Consider the following 17,645-nt stretch of genomic DNA (forward strand, 5'->3'; position numbering starts at 1 on the left):
GGGCCCAGCCCTGCCCTTTCCCTGCCATCCGCAGAGCCATCTCTAGCCTTTGGACCAGCCTTACCCATCAGGGACAGACGCCTGACACAAGAAAACCACACTCTTGCAGCCTGGAGATACTCCTGGCCCGTCAGCAGGTCAGACCTTTGGGATATCCTGGACCCCACAAGCATCTTGTCAGGAACACGGCCCTCCCACCCCCACCAGTGATAACAGTTCTGGGACCCCTGGGCCTTGTGACCAGACTCCAGGACCTGATGCTCACTAGTATGCCAGCATTAACTCCAGGACTTGGCTTCACCCACCATACAGTGAGCCACAGCCCTGGAATCTTCTAGACCCTAACTCCACCCACCAGTGGGCAGCATTAGCCCCAGGGCCCCTGGGGTTCTATGGTCAGCCACCCGGTGACCTTGTCCCGTCAACCCTACCAGACAGCAGAGCCCACAACAACAGAAGGACACATATGGCATGAACAGTGAGGAAGCCCTAGAGCACAGAGCTTGGGTGATGAGAGGGGAATGCACTGTTGGAACACATAAGTTACCTCCAAACAAGGCCATGTCTCTAAGGTCAAGAAACACAACCTACCAAATACATAAAAATACAAACAGCAATTCTGGCAAAGTGAAGCAACAGAGGAACATTTCCAGACGCAGGAACAAGATAAAACCCCAAAAGAACTAACTGAAGTGTTTTCAGGCAAATAACCAAGAAAGAGTTCAGGGCAGTGACTGTAAAGATGATCAGAGAACTTGGGCAAAGAATGAATGCATAGAGGGAGAAGTTAACAGTTACTGACAAAGAGAAAATATAAAGAGTAACCAAACAGAGATGAAGAATGCAATAAATTAAGAATATACAAGAGGAGTTCCCATCATGGCACAACGGAAACAAATCTGACTAGGAACCATGAGGTTGCGGGTTCGATCCCTGGTCTCGCTCAGTGGGTTAAGGATCTGGCATTGCTGTGAGCTGTGGTGTAGGTCGCAGATGCAGCTCGGATCCGGCATTTCTGTGGCTGTGGTGTAGGCCAGTAACTGTAAGTTCTGATTTGACTCCTAGCCTGGGTACCTCCATGTACCACAGGTGCAGCCTTAGAAAAAAAAAAAAAAAAAAAAACAAAAAAATATAAATAAATAAAAAATAAAAATATACAAGAAATCAGCAATAGACTATATGACACAAAGAGATGGATCAGTGAGTTGGAAGACAGAGTAGTAGGAATCATTGTTGCTGAATAGAAAAAAAATAAGGAAGTGAGGACAGTATAAAAGACATTTGGGACAACATCAAGTACAATAATGTTTTCATCATAGGGATCCCAGAAGGAAGAGAAAGAAACAGACTGAGAACATATTTGAACATAATAGTTGAAAATTTCCCTAACCCAGGAAAGGATACAGACACCCAACTCCAGGAAGTGCAGAGTCTTATACAGGATTAAGCCCAAGAGTAACACACCAAAACACATTGTAATCAAAATGGCAAAAATTAAAGATAAAAAGAGAATACTAAAAGCAGAAATGAAAATGCAACAAATAACATAGACGGGAACTCCCAAAGGCTATTATTGGCTGACATTTCAGCAGAAAATTTGCAGGTTAGAAAGGCTGTATATTTAAAGTGATCAAAGAAGAAACCTATAACCAAGAATACTCTACTAAGCATGTCTCTTGTTCAGAGTTGATGCAAAGATTACAATCTTTACAGACAAGCAAAAGCTAAAACAGTTCAGCACCACCAAACAAGAAATGTTTAAGGAACTTCTCTTAATGAAAAATAAACTAGGAAAATGAAAATTACAAAATGAAAAAGCTCATTGGTAAAGGGAAACATACATTAAAGATAGGAAATCATCCATGCACAAAGCTAGTAGGAAAGTTGAAAGACAACAGTAAAATCATTTATATCCACAATAAGCAATTAAGGGATACACAAAACAATTGGAAAATATGATGTCAAGAACAATCATTGTGAGGGGAGGAGGGTACAAATGCAGGATTATAAAAATGTGTTTGAAATTAAGAGATCAGCAATTTAAAACAATCATGTATATTTGTATATAGATTAAATAAATAAAAAACTCACGGTAACTACCAGCCAAAAATCTATAGTCATCAAATCACAAGAGAACAAAAGAAAAAAGAACAAAAAACACCTACAATAAACAACCCCGAAACAAGTAACAAAATGGATGTAGAAAAAGCTTTTGCCAAAATCGACGTCTAGGAGTTCCTGTTGTGGCTCAGTGGTTAATGAACCTGATTAGTATCCATGAGGACCTGGGTTTGATCTCTGGCCGCAGTAGGTGGGTTAAGGATCTGGTGTTACCATGACCTACAGTGTGGGTTGCAGATGCAGCTCAGATCCTGCATTGCTATGGCTGTGGTGTAGGCCAACAGCTGCAGCTCCGATTAGACCCCTAGCCTGGGAACTTCCATATGCCTCAGATGGAGGCCTAAAAAGGAAAAAAAAAAAAAATCATCCATTTATGATTTAAAAATAAAAACTCTTCAGAAAATGGGCACAGCAGAAAGTGGGCATAGGAGGAACGTACCTCAACATAATAAAGGCTATATATGACAAAACCACAGCTAACATACTCAAGGGTGAAAAACTGAAAGCATTTCCTCTAAGATGTGGAACAAGACAAGGCTGCCCACTCTCCCTACTTATATTCAAGATAGTATTGGATGTTCTAGCCACAGCAATCAGGAAGAAAATAAAAGGAATCCAAATTGGAAAGGAAGAAGCAAAACTGTCACTGTTTGCAGATATGATACTATACACAGAAAATCCTAAAGATGCCACCAAAAAAATCCCTAGAATTCATCAATGAATTTGGTCAAGTTGAAGGGTCTAAAATTTATATACAGAAATCTGTTCCACTTGAACCATCAGTAAGATAAATTGAGGGAGTTCCTTCTATGGTGCAGTGGGTTAAGAATCCACCTGCAGTGGCTCAGGTCATTGTGGAAGTGCAGGTTAAAATTCTTAGCCAGACACAGTCGATCTGGCATTGCTGCAGCAACAGTGTAGGTTACAGCTGTGGCTCAGATTCACTCCCTGGTCTGGGAACTTCCATATGCTGCAGGTGCAACTATAAAAAGAGAGAGAAATTAAGTAAACAATCCTATTTACCATCACATCAAAAGGAATAAAATACCTAGTAATAAACTTCCCTAAGGAGGTAAATATATGTATTGGGAAAGCTATAAGGCACTGATGAGTTCTGTTGTGGTTAAGAATCCCACATTGTCACTACAGCAGCAGCTTGGTTCAGTTGTGGCGCGGGTTCAGTCCCTGGCCCAGGAACTTCTATATGCCATGGGCACAGCCAAAAAGAAAAAAAGGCACTCATGAAAGAAACTGAAGAGGACACAAACAAATAGGAAGACATACTGTATTTATAGACGGGGAGAATTAATGGTAAAATGACCATACTACCAAAGAAATACAGATTCAGTGCAATTTCTATCAAAGTACCAAAGGTATCCTTCCCAGATAATTTTAAAATTTAGGAGTTCCCTCATGGCTCAGTGGGTTAAGGATCCAGCTGTTGTCACTGCTATGGCTGTGGTTACAGCTGTGGCATGGGTTCAGTCCTTGGCCTGGGAACTTCTGCATGCTGTTAAGTATAGCCAATAATTTAAATTTTAAAAAGTTTTGTATGGAAACACAAAAGACCCTGAATAATCAAAGCAACCTTGAGAAAGAGCATATCTGGGAGAATCACAATCCCTGGCTTCAAACTATACTCCAAACTTACAGTCATCAAAGCAGTACAGTACTGGCACAAAAACAGATACACAGAGCAATGGAGCAGAACAGAGAGCCCAGAATTAAACCCATGCAACTACAGTCAATTAACCTATAACAAAGGAGGCAAGAACATACAATGGAGAAAAGACAGTCTCTTCAATAAATGGTGCTGGGAAAACTGAACACCTACATGTAAAAAAATGAAATTAGACTGTTTTCTAACACCATATATAAAAATAAACTAAAAATGGGAGTTCCCATCATGGCTCATCAGTTAACAAACCTGACTAGCATCCTTGAGGATGCCAGTTCGATCCCTGGCCTCGCTAAGGGGGTTCAGGAACTAGTGTTGCTGTGGCTCTGTTGTAGGCCGGCGGCTGCAGCTCTGATTCTACCCCTAGCCTGGAAACCTCCATGTGCCTTGGTATGGCTCTAAAAGGGAAAAAAAAATTAACAAATATATAAGCTATGAGGGGAATATAAGCAATATTTTATAATAATAATAATAAATGCCTTTAAAAAGTATAGCCTTTAAAAAGTGTGAATTACTTAACAAAATAATGCCATTTGTGGCAACATGGATGGAACTAGAGACTCATACTAAGTGAAATAAGTCAGAAAAAGAAAGACAAGTACCATATGATGTCACTTATATCTGGAATCTAGTATAATGCACAAATCAAACTTTCCATAGCAAAGGAAATTGTGGACATGGAGAACAGACTTGTGGTTGCCAAGGAGGAGGGGGAGGGAGTGGAATGGACTGGGAATTTGGGCTTAATAGATGCAAACTATTGCATTTAGAATGGATGAGCAACGAGATCCTGCCGTACAGCACAGGGAACTATTATCTAATCACTTATGATGGAGCATGGTGGAGGATAATGTGAGAAAAAGAATGTATACATTGATATGTATAACTGGGTCATCTTGCTGTACAGGAGAAAATTGACAGAATACTGTAAACCATGATGGAAAAAATAAAAATCATTTAATAAATAAAAAGTGTGAATTACTATTTTGTATTATGTAATACTGTACATCCACTATACTTCAATAAAAAATAAAAATAAATTATCTATTTAAAATAGCCCAAATTGGCTTCTATGGCTTGCAACCAGGAATTCTGGCTTGTTTGATACTTGAGACTCTACTGACAAACAAAGGGACACATGAAGCAATACCACAGCTGACTGCAGAGCAAGGGGCAAGGTCAGCGACAGGGTACATACAGCTGGGACTGGTTGGAATTCTGGGGCCACACCCCTGGCTGTCACTGTTCACTGGCCCTTTGGTTCTTCTCTGTGGAGTCATAACTCCACAGGGCTCCTCCAGCAGATAACCAGGCTGGCAGCTCAGGGCATCCAAAGCTATAAAAGGAGAAGCCGCCAGACCTTCTTAAGGTTTGGGCTCAGAAGTGGCACAGTGTCAGCATCCCTGCACTCTGTTGGTTAAAGCAAATCCGAGGCCAAGCCCACGGCCATGCCATGTAAGAGAAGGGGCTGCATAAAGAGTGTGGCTTCCAGAGGAACAGCTCACCGAGGGCAACTCACCCACCAGGCAAGTGGAGACAGGACCCAAGTGCAATGGGACTGGAAAAGCAGCATTAAGCCTTGTGAGAAATCATGATACTTGATTTCTTCGTTCTTGGTTTCTGCTGTGTTCCCTACCTTCAAGTCACCAAACAACAAAAAAGTTGTTAAAACAGCAAAATTTTAAAAATTGAAAATACAGGTGCAAAAATGTTCACCATTGAAGTTCATGTATCAAAAATTGAGAAAAGTAGGTATGTCAACTTGAAACTATATCGTGTGTATATATTATTCTACACTGGTACTTCGTTCTTTTTAAAATATTAAATTATGGACCCTGATTTGTAAACAGATCCTATCTTTGAGAACTTTTTGTTATGAATCTCAGTAAATGAGTGGCTGGTGTATGATATCACAAAGTTTTTAACCGACCATGTATATTGACCTTTATTTTCAGAGGTATTCTATAAAAAAACCAAAGTAGGGGAGTTCCCATCATGGCTCGGTGGTAACGAACCCGACTAGTATCCTTGAGGACAAGGGTTCAATCCCTAGCCTCACTCAGGGTGTTCAGGATCCAGTGTTGCCATGAGCTGTAGTGTAGGCTGCAGACACAGCTCGGACCTGGTGTTGATGTGGCTGTGGTGTAGACAGGCAGCTGTAGTTCTGATTCAACTCCTAGCCTGGGAACCTCCTTATGCTGAAGGTACAGCCTTAAAACAAGCAAAAAAAAAAATTTAAAAAACCCAAAAAACCTAAAGTAGAACATCTGTGGCCTAATTAAAGTGTTACTTAATATATTGATGTGTTTTGTTCAGTAATTTCTTTTAAGAGCATTTTTTTGCTCCTAAAGGAAGTAAAATATGGTTGTTTTCCCAATAAATAGACAAGTTTCTTAAGCAAAATATAATCTTTAACATAAAATTATCCACATGCTCTAAAATGCAAAATCTTTTCAATATCTCACAGATATATTCTAGTAAGGAATGTACTTCATTACTTTTGATTGCCATGCAATAAATCCAGACAATAAACATAATTATTTCTACATCCAATAACAAGCATTGACTCCCAGACCACAGGAGAAGAGAAGACTTCTCCAGGAAGTTGATACACTCTTTGCAAGTTTCCACTCTCAGATTCCAAGATCCACAATTTCCCATCAGTAGATGCTGCTGCCAGCCATGCTTCACTGCTGCACGTGTGGTTACGGAAGGCAAATGGTGTTGAATACACCGTTGAAGTAGTTTGAAATTTCCATCGGAGTTGACCTTTCATGTTACAGCAGTAGATAAAGCAATCATGGGAACCAAAAAATATTTCTTGCTCTGATGCTGAGGTACATGGAGATGAAAAGATCGGTTCACTGGTAGAGAACTGCCAAACCTGATAAAAGCAAAAATAATTCATCTCATTTCAGCAGTTTTGTAGACTGAAGCCTTATGAAATTCTTAATAAGATAGGTGCGATGCAGGCTATGGGATGGTAGCTATGCACAGAGAAAGTACCAGCTTTCTCTGAAACGAGGCATCCTCAGATCAGACCTCTGTCCCAATGGTAAAATCCAGCACAAAATACACCAAAGTGTCCTTGTTACAGGAATCACTGCTCTGCAGAATACTGTGAAGTAAAATGCATTTTGAATCCCATTCAAAGGTTCTCACTGATATGTTGAGACACTAATCTCAAAGATAAAACTGTACCACGTTTTCTTTTTCCTTTTTTTTTTGTCTCTTCTAGGGCCACACCCTCGGCACATGGAGGTTCCCAGGCTGGGGTCAAATGGGAGCTGTAACCGCCAGCCTACGCCACAGCCACAGCAACGTGGGATCTGAGCCACATCTGTGACCTACACCACAACTCACCGCAACACCAGATCCTTAACCCACTGAGCGAGGCCAGGGATCGAACCTGCAACCTCATGATTCCTAGTTGGATTCGTTAACCACTGAGCCACGATGGGAACTCCTGCACCTTGTTTTCAATGTATCTTATTAAAAACTGTATCTTACTCTCATCTCCTAATGTAGGTATAAGGAAATAAAGAGACTAAAAGTTTATGTTCAATCATCATTTAAATTAAAGCTTTAAACAAAAAGCTGTGAGTTGTATGTCTACCCTACATAATATTTGCTTATTTCAAAGTTATTACAGATAAACCTATCAGCCGATATTGTGAGGAAAACACACAGGAAGAAAACAAATCTAAGATACTGTTCACAAATACACAGTAATAGCAGTATAATAAAAAACAAAATAGAAAGAGGGGGCATATTCATGAAATATGATTTGTAATCTCTATTCTGTCCCTGACTTGGTCAGAAGCACTTTAATCTCTCTTTGGTTCATTCAGAAAAAAAAGAGGAAGTTCCCTTGTTGTGCAGTGGGTTCAGGATCCAGCGTTGCCACAACTATAGTGCATGCCTCAACTGTGGTGAGAAGGCGATCCCTGGCCCAGGAACTTCCACACGCTGTGGCTGTGGCCAAAAAAAATTATCTTAAAAAGAGTAATAGCATTTACCTCTTCTTACTTTTTAGAAATTCAAGGTGAGAATATATTCAAATTACTTTGTAAATAAAAAAATGTTCAGTGAACTTAAAAAAGATTTCATCACAAAGTAACTGTTACACAGAGCAAAAGAAACTGCTAGGCTACGAAGGGTCAATGTAGGACAAAAATTCCCGAGAACCACCCATAGCTGCCATGGGGTCACTTACGCTGGAGCTAGTACACTCTCAAGTTCACAAAGCTGCCCCGATGCCCCGACGTCAGAAACACAGCATAGGTTGGGCCGCAGCCACTTGTGGGTATTTAACGTAAGAGATTATGATCCCAACAAAAGATGTAATAACCCACCAAGAGCCTAATCAGCCAATTATGAAGTTGAAGATGGAACCTCCGTACAGTGGAAACTGGGTTATATGACATATTTTGGTTTTCATAGAAAAAGCAGGAGTTTCTTTCAATTTTCATAACCTGAATAGAAGTTATAAAAAAGCTGGCTAAAAACTGGTAACATTTTTTTTTAATTGGGGAAAGAAGATGACAAAAGTAAAACAATGTTTGTAGAATCTTTTAAATCTACTACACCATCATGGAACAATTAAGAAATCCGTGGCTTGCCAACTAAAACAGAACTAGTTTTCAACACAATGAGCTGAATAATGTTTAAAATTTACTGGAGTTCCTGTCGTGGTGCAGCGGAAAAGAATCCAACTAGTTATCCTGAGGTTGCGGGTTTGACCCCTGGTCTCACTCAAGTGGGTTAAGGATCCGGCATTGCCGTAAGCTGTGGTGTAGGTTGCAGATGCGGCTCGGATCTGGCGTTGCTGTAGCTCTGGCATAGGCCAGCGTCTACAGCTCCCATTCGACCCCTAGCCTGGGAACCTCCATGTGCCGAGGGTGTGGCCCTAAAAAGACAAAAGATAAAAATAAAAAAAAAAAATTTAGGAGTTCCTGTCATGGCGCAGTGGTTAACGAATCCGACTAGGAACCATGAGGTTGTGGGTTCGGTCCCTGCCCTTGCTCAGTGGGTTAACATCCGGCATTGCCGTAAGCTGTGGTGTAAGTTGCAGATGCGGCTCGGATCTGGCGTTGCTGTAGCTCTGGCATAGGCCGGCGTCTACAGCTCCAATTCGACCCCTAGCCTGGGAACCTCCATGTGCCGTGGGAAGCGGCCCTAGAAAAAGCAAAAAGACAAAAAAATAAAATTAAATTAAATTAAAAATTAAAAATTAAAAAATTAAATAAACAAAAAAATTTACTTCAGTTGTCACCAACTCCTATGCCTTTGAGAAAGATGGGTAAAACAACTAGAAATTCTTACCTGTTCTCCAAAGTGCGTAAAGCAAAGTAAATTCCCGTCTACACAGCCAATGCAAACATATTGTAGGCAGCACCGTGGAGAAGAGAAGAGTGGCTTTCCACAGTGATGCTTCCAGACTCTGTTCCCAGTGGCCTGTCGTGGGCAAAAAGCAATTCACAGCACTTAATGCATTCTACTAATCAGTTACCCTCTGCAAATTCACAAATCTCCCAGAGGTAGAGCTATACACATGAGAAAATGCTATAAGGGCATGCTGACATTAGAAATGAAGCTACTACACATGCAGAGACTATAAATTTAACGGGTGCTACTTATGAAAGCCAAGATAAAAACCAAGAAAGAAAGAACTAGCACAAAAGCACCATGCTGAGAATGGACACAAAGTTCTTGTTCGGACCAAGAACATTTTTATTAAAAAATTTTATTAATAAAAAATTAATAAAAGATAACTTAGATTTTCTCCTCTTTCTAGACTTTGTGTCAATCATTTTTAATGAATTCTAGTTCTATAATACACGGACTATAATTGAAATCCAGTTCAAGTTTTCAGAATTCAAAGCAAAAATAAAAATAACAAAGAAAAATAGGTAATAAAATCAATAAATATTACTTTATGCCTACAGGATTTATAGCCAGTAAAAGTCCTCCCAGTGTAGCAAAATACAAATGATGTGGAATGAGGCTCAAACAAGGAGAAGAAAAAACAGTTCCTTTGCATTTCAACTTCCAAACACACTTCTTTTTCTGCAAATAAGAAAGCAAATTTTTAAAAAATAGAAAGTAAATTAATTGGTTTCTGCTGGTGGTTAACAAATCCACATATCCTGTCCATCCTGATGTTGTGTCTATTTAACATAATTTTTAGTTTTAGTGTAAAGGTAATACATACTCCATGTACAGAACCAAGTCAGTATAAGAAAACAGGCCACCACACAGAGCAAACTGCTTGTTAATATTTCAGCATTTTCCCTTGTGATATTTTTATTTTTAAATTTTTTTTGTCTTTTGTCTTTTTAGGGCCACACCCACAGCATATGGAGGTTTCCAGGCTGGGGGTCTAATTGGAGCTGTTGCCGCTGGCCTACGCCACAGCCAGTTACCCCAGATCCGAGCCGTGTCTGCAACCTACACCACAGCTCACAGCAACACCGGATCCTTAACCCACTGAGCAAGGCCAGGGCTAGAACCCAAAACCTCATGGTTCCTAGTTGGATTTGTTTCCGCTGCGCCAGGATGGGAACTCCCCTTGTGATATTTTTGGTACACACACGCACACAAACACATACACAGAGTTTAATATACTTGAGATCATCCTGAATATACACTTTGTATCTAATTTAGCTCATTTATTTTGTAAAACTCTTTATTACTTTAATGGATCATATCCCACATGAACATAAAATAATTTCTCTCTATTACTGAAAATTGTTTGGAACTGATCTCTTAGTATTATAAACAACCTCGAAATAGACATCTTGGTGCATATATTTGTCCATGTTTCTGATTATTTTGCCAGGATTAGATTCCTAGAAGAATTTTAGTGAATCAAAGGATGTGAAATTGTTACCTAGGATCAAACTGGGAACTCCCATTCCTTTGATTCTTAAAGGTATGAAACATTTAAACACTTACTAGCCGTTTCTTCTTCAGGATCCTGTTCATTTATATCCCTTGTTTATTTTTCTATCTGGGCTTTTATATTTTTCTTATTAATTTGTATTTGCTCTTAATTTCATTTGTACTCATAAACAGAAATGAGTTTTATTTATTTATTTGTCTTTTTAGGGCCACATCCATGGCACATGGAAAATCACAGGCTAATCGGAGCTGCAGCTGCCACCTACACCACAGCAACACCAGACCCGGGCTGCATATAGGACCTACACCACAGCTCATGGCAACGCTGGATGCTTAACCCACTGAAAGGGGCCAGGGACGGAACCTGCCTCCTCATGGATATTAGTTGGGTTCATTACTGTTGAGCCACAATGGGAACTCCCATAAATGAGTTTTAACACTGTCACATGTGTTTCAAAAATTTCCCCCAACTTACTCCTTTTTAATTTTATAACTCTTAAATTTTAAAATTTATGTTATCAGGTCTTTGTGATCCTTCTCTATTGTCAAGATGCTAAATTCTAAGTTTTTTAAAACTTTCAAAACTCTGAGTAGCAAATTTATTTGTGAAAATGTCTAGTAAGGCTTTTAATCAACTTCTTGATCTTCCCAGATCACCACCTGAGAAACAATAATACCTGTCCCCTAGTCAACACCACCTGACAACTTCAGGCTCTTCTACCCACGCTTATGGTGTGAACGTGAAATAAACACTTACATAAATATCCAAAGCATATGCATGCTGGTCATGAGATCCAATGTAAAAAAGTCCTGTGGTTGGATCCATGGTTGCTGAGCTCTTCACAGCGTCCTCAGTAGTAAACATCCAGTATTTTTCTCCACTGTCACTTTTTAGAACATAAACTAAGCCATTGTAACAGCCTGTTGGGAAACAAAATACAAAAGATGAGATGTAGCTATGTCACTGGAAAATAATTACTTGGCCTAACAATGACAGCATATATTCAGTGTTCTTCATGTGTACATAGGATCTGTGTCTGACTCAGATTTATACTTCAGCAAAGCATATATCAAATAGTTGCGTAAAACTTGTGTAAAAAACCTAGCTGCATCTTCCATTTTAAAAGTATTATAAAGTGCTTCACTACTGGGAAAAAAATGAACATGAAGCACGTTGCAGCAGCAAGAGGCTGTGACAGACCTGGATTCAGACTTATTCATGGCCATTCCTTGGGCAAACTAGCATCACTGGGCCTCACATTTTTCTACTGAATGTGGATGTATCTACATCCAAGGTTATTGTGGTAATTAGGATAAATACCTAGTGCACAGAATGCCTAGTGCTAACAGTAACACAAAAGCCGAGCTGACTGGTCTGCTACCTCGTGAAGGGTAGCACTCTGAGAATCACTAGCTCTTCACCCCTGTGGGTCTCACAGGCAGGCACTACTAGGTGTGCATTTCTCAGAGGACCAAATGGAGGCAAGCAGAGGTAAGCTACCAGGGCACCACTCAGCTAGTATGTGGCAGGACCAGGAGATTGGGGTCTGAGAAGTAAAGCTCCAGAGCCTAGACCCTACCAACGACACCAAGCGAGTTTTTCCAACCTGCTGCCATGGGTTAGACGACAGGGTGGCTCTGTCTTGGGGTGCCAAGTTGGGGTGGCAGAGTCTATGAAGGAAAGTCCACGCCAGCTTCTGCAATGCATGTCCACCAGGGCGAGTGGAATTGGGGAACTGGCCCACCACTCCAGGCAGCTCTGCCTTTGAGCACTGCCGCTGCTGCTCACAGAATATCTGCTGTGCTTTCTTCCTGGCAGTTGCTGCTTAGCAGCAAGAGAGCAACCTACTTTGGGTGATAAAGAGAGGGGTCCTGCGCAGTGGAGCATACCCGGTCCCAGCCAAGGAAAAGCCCTTCCAGTTCAGCTCCAGAAGAAGTCTCTGGGACCCTGGGCTAGGCAGATTTCCTGGATATGACTCAAAAGCATGATTCATAAAAGAAAGACAACACAGGAGTTCCCATTTGGCTCAGCAGTAATGAACCCGACTAACTGTGGTAACTGACCACAAGGTAATGAACCACGATGTACGTTCGATCCCCGGCCTCACTCAGTGGGTTAAGGATCTGGCATTGCCGTGAGCTGTGGTGTAGGCTGGCAGCTACAGCTATAATTCGACTCCTAGCCTGGGAATTTCCATATGCCATGGGGTGTGGCTCTAAAAAACAAAATCAGGGAGTTCCCGTCGTGGCGCAGTGGTTAACGAATCCGACTAGGAACCATGAGGTTGCGGGTTCGGTCCCTGCCCTTGCTCAGTGGGTTAACGATCCGGCGTTGCCGTGAGCTGTGGTGTAGGTCGCAGACGCAGCTCGGATCCTGCGTTGCTGTGGCTCTGGCATAGGCTGGCAGCTACAGTTCCCTAGCCTGGGAACCTCCATATGCCGCGGGAGCGGCCCAAGAAATGGCAAAAAGACAAAAAAAAAAAAACAAAAAAAAACAAAAAAAACAAAATCAATAAATAAAAATAAACTGGGGGAGGGGGAAGGAGTGGGGTGGTTGGGGAGCTTGGGGTTAATAGATACAAACTATTGTCTTTGGAATGGATTAGCTATGAGATCCTGCTGTTGTAGCATTGGGAACTATGTCTAGTCACTTATGATGGAGCAGGATAATGTGCTAAAATAGAATGTGTACATGTATGTGTAACTGGGTCACCATGCTGTACAGTAGAAAAAAATTTATATTGGGGAAATAACTATTAAAAAATAATAAATAGTAAAAATAAATAAATAAACTGGACTTCACTGAAATTAAGAACTTCTCTTCAAAAGACATTATTAAGAGAATAAAAAAACCACAGAGTAGGAGAAAACATGCAAAACATATGTCTGATAAAGGACTAGTATCCAGAATACATAAAGAATTCTCAAAACTCCTGAAGAAAACAACCATAACAATAAAAAAGTGCACAAAAGAGCTGAAAAGACACTTCATAAAAGATACATAGATGGCAAATAAGCTCATAAAAAGAGCTACATCATTGGTCACCAGGGAAATGCAAACGAAAGCCACGAGATACCACCCCATGAGGAAATGGCTAAAATTTACAGAGAAATTGAACTGACAACAGCGAGTGCTGACAAGGACGCAGAGCAAATGGCCCTCTCGTACACTGAAGGTGGAAGGCAGAGTCTGTTCACTTCCTTTGGAAAAATAGCGTGGCTGTTTCTTATAAAGTTAAACCTAGACTTAGCATACAGTCTCCCCGCCCAGGTACTGAGCTAAGTGAGATAACTTACATGGACACAAAAAATCCCACTCATAGACAGCAGTTTTAGAATTACCAAAAACTGGAAGTAATCCAAATGTGATTTGGATAAACTGTGGTACATCTGCACAATAGAATAATCAAGAATAAAAACAAACTACTGATACATGCGATGAAATGGATGAATCACAAGCATAATTGCTACATACATACCATAGGATTTCATTTCTATGACTTTCTGAGAAAGCAAAACCACAGGGACAGAGCTTAGTGGCTGCCAGAGGTTAAGGGTGGGAGGAGGAATGACCATAAAGTGACCCAGGAATTCTCTGGAATAATGGACTGTTGATTGTGGCAGTGGTTACATGACAGTAAGCATCTCCTAACACAGAACAGTTTGCTAAAAAGGGTGAGTTTTACTGCATATAAATGATACATTAATAAAAAGTGTTCCAAGTCCTAAGAGACCAGCATGTACCACATGCACATGAGATGCAAACAATAACCTCAATGAGCTGATTTTCATGGACAGGGATTACTCATGTCACCCACATATATGACAGAAAGTTTCCTCTAGTATTATTTTCAAAATGTCAGTGTTCAATAGCAAAGGATCACACCCAGATTCAAGTATATTCTAGCCAGGATAATGTAAGTAGGGAGACATCTTCCTAAGCACTTGTCTGAAAAGCTTTAGTGAACAGATTCCACGAGCACTAGAGTGAAACTTCCTGTAGTGTGGGGCTAAAAAGGGTAGAAATCAAGATACTTTATACCTGGATCCCACACCATCAAAAAGGTCACATACGGGAGTTCCCATCGTGGCGTGGTGGTTAACGAATCCGACTAGGAACCATGAGGTTGCGGGTTCGATCCCTGCCCTTGCTCAGTGGGTTAACGATCCGCCATTGCCATGAGCTGTGGTGTAGGTCGCAGACGCGGCTCGGATCCCGTGTTGCTGTGGCTCTGATGTAGGCTACAGCTCTGATTCGACCCCTAGCCTGGGAACCTCCATATGCCGCGGGAGCGGCCCAAGAAATAGCAAAAAGATAAAAAAAAAAAAAGGTCACATACATCTTAATGAAACTGAGTAGCAGATAGGAGCTCACACTTGACGTAAACTTAGTCTGTGCTTAGCAGTGTACTAAAGGATTCATAAGCAACTGCCTCACTTAATCCTTTCAAAAGTTCTATGAGTATTGTGTTTTAAACTATGTCCACAGGGAGTTCCCTGGTGGCGCAGCGGGTTAAGGATCTGGTGTTGGCACTGCCATGGCTCAGGTTGCTGTTGTGGTACGGGTTCCATTCCTGACCCAGGGAAATTCTTCATGCCCTGAGAGCGGCCAAAAACGAAAATGTCCACAAACCCTTTGACACATTTCCTCTCAGGAGGCAGAGCCTAATACCCTCCCTTTGAGTGTGGGCTGGACCTAATGATGTGCTTCTAGTAACAGAATAAAGCAAAAATGCTGGTCTTAGGTCCTAACAGTACTGCATTCCTCACTCTCTCGGATCAATGACACTGAGGAAAATTAGCTGCCAGATTGCGAGGGCATTCACGTAACCCATGGAAAAGCCCATGTGGCAAGAAATTGAAGCTCCCCCCCCCCTTTTTTTTTGCTTTTTAGGGCTGCACTCTCGGCATATGGAGGTTCCCAGGCTGCGGGTCCAATTGGAACTACGGTCACTGGCCTACACCATAGCCACAGCAACACCAGATCCAAACTGAGTCTGCAACCTACACCACAGCTCACAGCAATGCCAGATCCTTAACCCACTGAGCAAGGCTAGGGATAGAACCCGCAGCCTCATGGATCCTAGTTGGGTTCATTAACAGCTGAGCCACGAAGGGAACTCCCAGAAATTGAAGCTTCTTGTCAAGAATGAGCAAAGAACTGAAGTCTTCTGTTACCAGCAGTGCGGGTAAGCCATCGTAGAGGCAGATTTTTCCAGCAAGTCCAGGCTGCAGATGGCTGCAACCACATGAGAGACCCTGAACCAGAATGTTCAGCCAAGCTCCCTAAGTGCCTTACTACAGAAACTGTGGGATAATAAATGTCCACTACTCTACACCATTCAGTGTGGGGCTAATCTGTGAGGCAGCACCATGTTTTATTTATTATGTCCATACACTCATGAGAAAATGAAGTTCTATGAAGTTTAGCAACTTGTTGAAGGTCAAAGAGTTAGTGACAGGTTTAGAGCTAAAGAAACTGACTTAAGGCCCACACTGTGAATCAACATGCAGTTAACGATTATTCTTTGATAGCAATCAAACCCAAAATACATAGGTCTTTATTATATATATATATATAAATATAATTTTTTTTTTTTTTTTTTTTAGGGCCACAGGTGTAGCATATGTAAGTTCCCAGGCTAGGAGTTGAATTGGAGCTACAGCCGCCGGCCTACACCATAGCGACAGCAATGCCAGATCTGAGCTGAATCCATGACCCACACCACAGCCCACAGCAATGCCAAATCCTTTAACCCACTGAGCAAGGCCAGGGGTCAAATTCACATCCTCATGGACACTAGTCCGGTTTGTTTCCACTGAACCACAATGGGAACTCCTACGTAGGTTTTTAAATTTAACTTGGTCCTACTAGCTTTATCATATGGTAATTAAATTTATCTCTATAAACCTCAAATTCAGAAACTTACCCACTACAATGAAGTTTCCACACTTGGATACACATGCCGAGGATTCAATTCGATCTCCCAAAATCTGTTCCCATTTCACCTTCCCAGAGTAAAGATTAAGTGCCACCATTTTACGAGAATGGGAGCCAATGTACACAGTTGCCAATGATGCATCCGCAGCTGGAATTACAACCAGAGGTGAGGCATCCACACATTTGCCTGTGTCTGAGCTCCACTTCACACACAGCTCCATGTCTTCAGCCCCTGTCACAGGTGTCTTGTCTTCAGAAACTTTTGCAACAACACAGGACAGATCTTTTGACTTCCCAGTAAGAGCTGGAGGATTTAAGCTTTTCATATTTTGAATGTTAGTCTGTGAAATTAAATCAGAAGAACAGGCTGAAGGGCAATGTCCCAGCTCAGTTAAAAATCTAGTAGTATTCAGAGACAAAATCTGACTCCCTCTGCTCAGGGCGATAAAAGCATTTATCTTCTTGTCACAATTTAAAGACACAACAGATTCCGGATGTAAAGATTTTCCACCGGTTTCCTCTTGATTAACAACATCGCTGAATTTTCTTTTTGGGGCATAATTCTTGCCAAATGTCAGATCTTCATCTGGAAACACCGCTTGAAGGATGTGATTATAAATCTCTAAAATAGAAGTGCTAAGAATAAGTTCCAGAAGCCCAGGTATGGATGTGCCAACAAGGTTTTCAATCTCGTTGAGAAGCCGCATGGACTTCAAGGAGTCTCCACCACTGTTTAGGAAGAGGGACTCATCAGGAACCTTCGAAGAGTCTTCTGAGAGACCCAGAACAGACTACAGATTTGAGAAGGGAGAAAAATGGTGACGTTAAAGGCCTAAAACCAAAAAAATTCAGCATTTACAGGTAATGTATAGATGGCAGTAATGAGATGAACAAATGGCTTTTCTGGCCACACCCACGGCATGAGGAAGTTCCTGGACCAGGGATTGAATCCAGGCCACACAGCAACCTGAGCCACTCCAGTGACAATGACAGATCCTAAAC

At 41.3% G+C, this 17,645-nt stretch overlaps 1 protein-coding gene across 1 annotated transcript in view; it reads right to left on the reverse strand.

Moving 5' to 3' along the window:
* Positions 1–3,392: 3,392 nt before the first annotated feature.
* Positions 3,393–17,645, reverse strand: part of AASDH (aminoadipate-semialdehyde dehydrogenase) — a 40,766-nt gene continuing 26,513 nt past the window's right edge. The window contains exons 12-16 of the mRNA XM_084971123.1: positions 16,633–17,434; positions 11,460–11,623; positions 9,735–9,868; positions 9,125–9,256; positions 3,393–6,683 (exon numbers count right to left, since the gene is read on the reverse strand). Of these exons, the coding sequence (XP_084827249.1) occupies positions 9,163–9,256; positions 9,735–9,868; positions 11,460–11,623; positions 16,633–17,434 (1,194 nt within the window). The 3' untranslated portion in view covers positions 3,393–6,683; positions 9,125–9,162. The remainder of the gene's footprint in view (positions 6,684–9,124; positions 9,257–9,734; positions 9,869–11,459; positions 11,624–16,632; positions 17,435–17,645) is intronic.

Source organism: Sus scrofa, chromosome 8 (genome assembly GCF_054392235.1).
Source record: "Sus scrofa isolate SSC_HxYL_T2T_F1_AM1 chromosome 8, Sscrofa_HxYL_maternal_Yorkshire_Landrace_v2.0, whole genome shotgun sequence".
NCBI lineage: Eukaryota > Metazoa > Chordata > Mammalia > Artiodactyla > Suidae > Sus > Sus scrofa.